The 9,037-nt window shown below is 26.1% G+C and overlaps 1 protein-coding gene across 1 annotated transcript; it reads right to left on the bottom strand.

The window, feature by feature from the left end:
• Positions 1–3,779: 3,779 nt before the first annotated feature.
• On the bottom strand, positions 3,780–7,727 carry LOC114128405 (uncharacterized). The gene is made up of 6 exons (XM_050206361.1): positions 7,636–7,727; positions 6,031–6,145; positions 4,576–4,648; positions 4,331–4,494; positions 4,143–4,254; positions 3,780–4,044 (listed from the first exon to the last, which is right to left on the bottom strand). The coding sequence occupies exons 1-6, from the start codon at positions 7,647–7,649 to the stop codon at positions 3,905–3,907; spliced, it is 618 nt and encodes a 205-aa protein (XP_050062318.1). The 5' UTR covers positions 7,650–7,727; the 3' UTR covers positions 3,780–3,904.
• Between the last annotated feature and the right edge of the window lie 1,310 nt (positions 7,728–9,037).

Genomic DNA, 9,037 nt, shown 5'->3' with positions numbered 1-9,037 from the left:
TACGCGTATCCGTTTCTCCCTCGCCCTCCCCCCACGCACATCGCATTGCTCTTTGAATATACCTCTCACTGGCCGCAAAGTCTTACGACACACGTTTATAAGCCCGTAAAACATGCACGTGAGATGCTGTGGGACCGTGTCATTATTATAATATTATATTATAACAGACGCTGGCACGACGCGACCGATGCGACCGATGCGACCGATGCGACCATATTAAGTAGACGCGACTGTTGCAGTCGCTGAACTCGCCGCGAAACTCTATCATTACAATATATTATAATATTGCAGTTGTGTTATTGCGTATTGTTGCGCGAGTGATATTATATCGTTATAACGTGTACCTATATAATATACGGGGTGACTCGCCAATAAACACGCTCACCCCTTCCTCCCCAAAATTTATTCGTATTCCGAATTTTGGTGTTTTGGAAATGTATAGGTATTATACGACTTGAAGACCGTAGTTCAAAATTGTTGAGAGTTTTTGAATAAATATTATTTAAATAGTGTCCCGCGCGGCGGAGATTTTAATCTGTAAACATTTTCGGGAAAATTATCTACTAAATAATTTACAGTAGACAATTATCTTAGTTGACATTTTAAAAACAAAACTTTGTATCTTTATTGGAACTCCTGAGTAGTACAAAAAAAATCTCAAAAACTTAAAAATGTATCTTATAAGTAGGTATATTTCAAAATTAAAAAAAAAAAAAAATTTCGAATTACTGAATTGTTGAAGATAAAAGGGTTAAGCGTGCTTTATGAATCACCTACTAATATAATATATTCGTTTAATATGTCGAAAATGAGCATACTGAAGTGTTGCAAATCTAGGCAAGTGATGAGCTAGTAATTCCACCGTTTTAAAGCAAGCCGTAGAGAATCCGATATACACAGTATTTTTTTTCGTAATTTAAGAAGAAGGGATTACATTTTACTTAACGTTAAATCGACGTTTAAATAAGCAAACTGTAAATTCACATAGCAATTCTCCAGTTATCGATGTTCAAATAATATGTTTGAACTCTTTATAATTTTTACATTTACCCAAATACCTTAATCTCCTCAACTTTTATATTCGGCGAGCTCGGATCTCATAATAGAAAGTTGGTATTTATAAAATTGTCAAATCCTGGAAGAATATACGATGTATACTAAAAAAGATTAAATCTCGTTGTCACACAAGATTCTGCAGTAAGCACTAAGCAACTCTTCCAATATAACATTATTGATAGGTTTAGATGTTGGATTTGAAGAGACAATTTATAACCTGTACTATTATTATTATTTATTTATTTAATTATATATAAACTATAATGTACTATTACATGTAATAATACATTTATTAGATTTGACAAAATATATAAGTATTTTTTTAAATATAATATTCCACAAACGATTTGGTTTGCCATTGGTTACACTCTACAATTTAGCCTATTTGTTTTAAACGTATACTTAACTGCAAAGTTCAAAAACATTATACTTTATTTTATTACGGAATATTAGTAACAATAATGCACATAAAGATAACAATTGCCATTATAGTGTGAGTAGGTACACGTATCAGAATGCATCAGATCTCAGCTCAAATGTAATAGGTAAATAAAACCTATAAGAGCATGTCGTGTACTTACCACGTGTACCTATAAATGTGTTGAGGCGTTCAATCAAAACCATTAATAATCTTACGAAACAACGATACTATTGAGTATAGGAATTACCAGCATGTTTCATTTATTATACCTACATAATAATATTATATATTTATTATGTGTATATAATATATCCATAGGTTTCCAAAGAAAATTTTACCTATCGATAATTTCAAATGGAAATTGAAATACGTCAACTCATATAATATAATATTGAGTATCTACAATAATTTTCTCTACGAGTAATTACATGTCCTTAAGTACAATCAGTTATATAAAATAGTTTGAAATATATATATATCAATTTTAATGCATATCAAAGTCGTATATAGTTTCAGAAACGTATTATAACGAATATATACTTAGAAGTGGTAGTGCCGAGTACCTATGTCTACGTAACTATGTTCTATATTTTTAATATATCTCATACATTTCAGGATAATTGACAAAGCGTGCTCACTTCTATGTGTTCAATAATAATTAATTTATACAAATTCTGAAAAGTTCAATAGTATAACAAACAAAGTAAATATTATTGTATACTTCAGTCATAGATATTTCATTATATCTATGTATAGAAATAGACAAATAAGTTATTAATAAGTTATTAATATAGCAGAGGCCAGTGGAGCAATTTTGATGACACTAGATTATTACCATTGTCAATCATTTATTATTATTGTAATAAAATGCAACCGTAAGAGTAAGCAACTAATGCTCTTTTCTGTCTTTTCTGTCGGATTGCTGGTGAAAGTGTATTCAATTCTTTAGTACATGTGTACATTGTACGTAGGTATATGTGTTGAATTTTAAAAAAAAGTTTTTCATTTACATATTTCATTGCTTACTATTTATTTTGGAGTATAAGTACATCTCTGTAGAAATACATATACGATAATATATTTGTCAAACATTTTTTTAAATTAAATATTAAAAAAATAACTCAATAAAATAAATGTTTACAAATAATCATCACAGCATTCATCACAAATGAACACCTAAATAAATGGATGCCTAAATGTATGTATGTGAACAGGCGTTAACTTTAAATATAACTTTTTCTTCAATCCCGATCAATTGGATATAATATGTATATTGTATATATAATATAAAAATATGTATAGATGATTTATAGATTATACATATACAAAACAACTAAATTTTTTTTTCAAATCAACTTAGCTATTTTGTTTTTCATATAACTATTGCATTTTAGATTCTGAATGGAGTGAGAAAATTGAGTAAGAATTATTGATTTTACAATGATGTGTTTTTGTACAACCATAACTTGTCGAAATAATACTACAATTTAAATCTTCATAGGGGTAGTTTTGAATATCTTTGGTGCATTATAAAGGCCAAAAAAAGAAATTTCCAGCAGTTTTAAAAAAATTGCGAAAATAATAAAAAAAATGGGAATTTTTACGTAAAACCAATTTTTGACAGCATTTTGTTATGTAAATGTAACTCAAAAACGAATCTCTGTAAATACTTAAAATTTCCACCTACTTTTAATATTAGTGTTATCTATACTTGGTTAAATTTTCAAAATATTTAGGCTTTTTTGATTTTTTTATATAGACAATTAAAATTTTTGATTTTTATAAATATTTTTTTTTTGAAATGTCGATAAAAAAAAATTGAAAAAAAAACTTTTTAAATGGTTTTATATATTTATGTTTTTCTTATTGAATTTCAAAAAAAAACCAAAAATCGTTAGTCACAATTTTTTTTTATAAGTGTTTATAGTTTCCATTTTTATGAAATATGTCAAAATTACGAATATTTGCATTTTATTTTGTAGGTACCTATATAGTTCATAAAATTGTTTGTATAAGTTGCTAAAAGTTGAAAATTTAATACAAGATTTTCCATAAGTTTGTCTTATAACAATTATAAAATAACTTAAATGTTGGTGTATTCAGGCTGTATTTCAGGTATTTTGAGCTATTTATAGACAGTTAAAATTGTCTAATTTTTCTAGTTTTTCAAGTATTTTGTTTTTAAAACTTCAATTAGTTCGATTAGAAATTTCAGATGCCCAAAAAAACTTGAAAATTTAATATAAGGTTCCTTATAAGTTGAGCTTATTGTAGTTAAAAAAAAAAAAATAAATCAAAAATCATTAATCACAATTTTTTTTTTTTTGAAAAAAGGGGGTTGTAAACATAGAGCCTCGGGGCGCCGAGAAGGTGAATCCACTACTTTTTCTATATTACAATTTCTATGTTATTTCTTGCAACAACAAGCTACAGTTTCCATTGATTTATTAACTTATACATAGCTAATGAAGCGAAGTGTCCCCATGGAAAATCATCCTGAGGCAATCCTTTAGGTTTTGATATTGAACCATTTTCTTCAACATCTATTGGAGATTCTTCTTTTTTTTCTAAATTAATGTATGACAGTATTTATACATGCATTTATAATATGTATATATTATATGAACAATATTAAAAGTTAAACACTTCAACATTTTTAAATTACCGTATTGTCCACTTAATTTCTTTACCAACATAATACGTAAACATTTTTCACATGCTTTCTGTTTGGCTCCAATTTTAGAAATATCATTTTCAGAATACGTTTGACCATCAAACTACATTTTTTTAAAGAATAATTATTAATCATTAGTTATATTATTTCACAAAGCATAAAGTAAAATTATATCTTACTTCAAAAGTAGCCGTATAACGCTTAACATTATGAAGTTTATGTTCAATTAAGTGAATTGGCACATCATTAAACAACTCAGAAAATACCACCAATGGGCTTCTGGGAAGTACTAAACGATGCACTCGAGCATTTCGTCGCTTTTTCCGTTCTTTCTTATTAATTTCTGTTATAACAATAAACTTAAAAATTTAAAACAATCAATTAACTAAAATAACAATACCTAACTTAAAAAGCATTGACATACTTGTTTTGGGTGGCCATTTTATATCAGTCTTCTTATTAATCGATTCGACTTCATTAAAGTATATCAATTCATTCTATATGACCAAAGAGACAACATAAGTAATTTTTATAAACTTGGTAAAGAAGTAGTTTCATTTTGCGCTAGACCCAAATACTTTAGCAGACAATACATCAAAACAATTTAGCATAAATAATAAATAATAATAATAATATTTAAATTGTATTAATTTATATTGTCATTATTATTTTTATTGTTGTTATAAGAGAACAGTATTTGATCTGCTAAGGTATATGTAGTTACAAAAAAGTTATGGCATCACCCATCACAAATGATGACAAAATATCACTGACTGTAAATAAACAAAAAATATGTGTAGATTTATAGAATTCTACAGGTCAGATTATATAATAAATATGGCATCAAATTAATGGTTGTGTTTAAAAGTTACCAACTATTAGAATAGGTACATTGAAATTTAAAAATGATTTGATGTTGACAATAGAATTGAGAAATAGAATTAATTAAATATTTAAATTGTTTTTCCTTTCATATAACTTATTATATTAATATGAATCATATTGGGAATTTTATATTTGTATAAAAATAATATCCTCCCATCACAATAATGTCCCTGCCAATTGTACTTTTAGCCTATATTCTAATTGTATTAAATCTAATGATAGTATGATACAAATTGTATGATACTTGTAAAAAAATATAAATAAAAAAAAATAAATACATAAAAATAAGTAATTATAGCTTCAACCACACTGAATTTACAACACCGCAACAAATTTTAAGCTTAGCTGTCTTACGTTTATGCGAGAAACCCCAGGAATAATGTTTGCAATCTTTAGGAAATCCGAAAATTATATAGATTGATCAAATCTGCACTACGACTGAAACCATTCTGAAATAGATGTACTATAATTTTTAAATTATTTTCTAAACATTTCTGTTAGAGAGTAAAATTTAAAATTTGGTTTGCTAATATGAATATTCTTCATTAGGTTTAATACTGGTTCTATATTTATTTCAATAACTACTACATATTTGTGCAACTTTTTTTTTTTATACACCCATTTAAAAGGTAAATATATTAACTATAGTAACTATAATTGGTACCTTCCTGCTTTAGAGATGTAGTAACCATTAAGTGTAGTAACCATTTTTTATGAAACTGCAAAAAAATCACTCAATGAATTTATAAAATAGCTACCGACATATTTAACAATAACCCAATGCATTTAATATTTGGCCATAAACTTATTTTTAAATTTAGATTATAATATAATTAAAAGCAGACATATTTAAATTTAAAAAAGTACATACTAACAAGACTAATATTGTATATAATACAATACATGTACTTAAATCAATAAGTATGGATACTTCATATTAAGTATCAAATATTTATGATGCAATTGAAACTATTTTTAAAAATAACAAGCTTACTGGAGTTATTTCACCATATTTCACAAGAGACATTGTTAACTTTTGTTGTTGCGGTGGTGGTTTTTGTACGAACGTTTCAACTTTTTCTATATTATACTGGTTACAATGACTATTGCTACATTTAAAATAAAAAATCAATAGTTTATTAGTAAGTATTAAAATTGGATTAAATCATCATTATTGTCTTGCATATTAAGTATATTCATAAATTTCTGTACAAATTATAGATTAAGAATTCAAGGCGTATTAAACAATTTTTAATTGAATTATTTCACTCAACTGTAAATACACAGTAATCACATTTTACTTAATCGACCTTATATATTCGAGTCTAAGATCTCAAACTGTAGCAGTGGTGGCTATAATTGCAGCTAAACAAACATGTAATTGGTGACTTCACATATCGCAAAGCGATTTCATAATAATTAGTAACAGTCATTGGCGTATCATTTAAAAACAAATAATTTTACTTAAAATAAGACTTTTTATAATTAAAATAATTATCATTTTTATTAATTTAACGATAAAATTAAACCAAAAATTTTCACGCTATTCGCGTTTATAGATTACTAAGATATTGTGGTGTTTATATTAATTAACAACCACATATTATGAAGTCACTAACCGCATGTTAAACTGTAACTCTGGTTTTGTCTACAAATACACTCGCCTAGAATATCTAGCCATTAATTTCCAAGCTCATCTAGGGATTGATTTCTTAAGAGGATGTCAGCGCACTACTTGTTTTCTCTCTCTGGCCCACGCGCAACATAGACAAAACGCATTAACGCAAAACTATTTTTTCTATGATTTTAAGTAATCTTAGAGTAAAAACACCCATTACAAAAAATATAGAGAATAATAATTTTGAGGGAATAACATATCGATATATGTCAAAATATGGTTTCAAAATAATTTAAACATCGTTTAAATTTACAACATTATTTTGTTTGTTTTGAAAGTCAAATACGAAGTCAAATAGCAATAAAATATAAAATCGATCAAATTATTAGAAGAAAATAATCGCTTTATAACTTTCTTCAATAATAATTAAGGTAAGATGTATAAACAATAATTCTTAAATGTGTAATTAGGTAACTTATCTTATATGATAAATATTAATGTGATTTGATTCTAAGTCTATAGCCACTACAACATGTTTTTTTGTTTGATGAACCAACACAAAAGCATTGTTAGTATTATGTAACATAGAAAAAATAGAATTTATTTTTAATTAATTTTAATAACTTAATGAGTAAAAATTAAGTACAGTGTACTCTCGATTATCTACGGAATAGGGTGGAATGGCATCCACGGATAATCTACACAATTAAAATTCAAACAAAAATGTTATAATTAGATATTATATGTATTATTAAAAAATTAAATCATGAAATTTAAAATAGTATTTCAGGAAAAAATTGTATTAAAGCACGTTTTATTGTTATTTAAACATTCATATAAAATATATATAATATTACCAAAATATTTAAAATTTTATTAATTTTTTTATAATTATTGTATACAATTGTAATTATAAATGATTCTGCGGAAGATAATGGATAATTGAGAGTACATTGTATTGGTTTTAAATAAGTCACTTACGTCTGCTGCTCCATGAATACAATTTATGAATGTTGAATATTAAAATGAGAAACAAGAATAGTCACATTTTATTTATCGTCATAACAATTTTTATATAGGAATAAAATGTAATATTTTTTTAAGCCAACAAACTGTATGTTGGAAATAATAAAATAAAATATTAAATTCATACTTCAAATATTAAGCTTGCCGCTGATTAATGCTTAAAAAAACTGAAAAATTGTAAACAATTTAAAAATACTGAGATGTATTATTTCAATTATTACCAATCATACATAATAATAAAACCAAAAATAATTATCTATATGTCTAAATCTTTACTACCAAGACTTTGAAGTGTTTAGTCTTCTACTTTTAGTATATTATATAACAATAATAATATTCTATAATAGTCTGCTACGGGTTCTAAGTGTAATGTATTTTTAATATCATTGCATAATTTTTTTTCTAAGTTTTTAAAGTCTATAACTTAGGTATTTCAATTTTTTTTTAGTTTAATTTAAATGTAATATGTCGAAATTGTACTGCACATGTAATTTATTTGCTTTTTTCTTTTTTATTATTACTACCATCTATTACATTATTAATTCATTTATTCTGTTTTTCTTTAACTGTTTTTAATATTCTTAAATGTATTGTATTTTTTTTTTATTTTAATCCTACCTACCGTGTAGTTATTGTTTGTACTGCCGTAATGTTCTATTGAGTGTAATGCTCGTTAAATAATTAAATAGACTAATAAACTGTATTAAAAGTATTATGTTCTATTAGGATATAAGTTAGATAATTTTGAAGTGGAAAATACAAAAGTATAAAGTGTATGAACTAAAATATTAAATTTTATTATGTAAAAAAAAAAATTTGCCAAGTTCATTATTTATTTCCATTCAGTGTACTTTTTTAAAACTTATTTTAAATACTCGTTATAAATTTGATAATTCTCCATACAGCTTCAAATAAATATTATTAGACTTTTACCAATAAATCTACAGTTGTGTAAAAAATATCATGCGAAATATTTACAGCATTTTTGTGTTTGGTGGTTTTGAAAATACAAATTAAATATGTTTTCGGCATATCCATGGGAGAATAACATCGTCAAACAAAGCTAAATTGTATATGACTTTTTTGAATAATAATATTATTGTACTCGATGCAGCTGTTCTATATCGCACAGACGAGACGGCTATATCATCTGTGAAGCTTTCACGACTCCGTTTGCGGGTAGCGAGAGGATAGTGTATAATAATAATAAAAAAATAATATAGCCGACGTCACTGGCAAACTATATTCGTCCTCAAAACGTTTCGCCGAACGATAGACAAACACAAGGGCGACGGTTGTTCGGAAGAATATGTGTCATCTGTTTCGAGAATCGCCTGCTTTTACGATGAACGCGAAC

The sequence above is a fragment of the Aphis gossypii genome, chromosome X, assembly GCF_020184175.1.
Source record: "Aphis gossypii isolate Hap1 chromosome X, ASM2018417v2, whole genome shotgun sequence".
Lineage (NCBI taxonomy): Eukaryota > Metazoa > Arthropoda > Insecta > Hemiptera > Aphididae > Aphis > Aphis gossypii.
This window is presented reverse-complemented; position numbering and strand designations above follow the sequence as displayed.

Excerpts from the sequence above, each read along its gene's own strand:
- LOC114128405 (XM_050206361.1), bottom strand. Across the intron at positions 4,649-6,030 it reads AATATGGTGAAATAACTCCA|AATGAATTGATATACTTTAA; the intron begins GTAAGCTTGTTA and ends TTGGTCATATAG. Across the intron at positions 4,255-4,330 it reads GTTATACGGCTACTTTTGAA|TTTGATGGTCAAACGTATTC; the intron begins GTAAGATATAAT and ends AAAAAAATGTAG.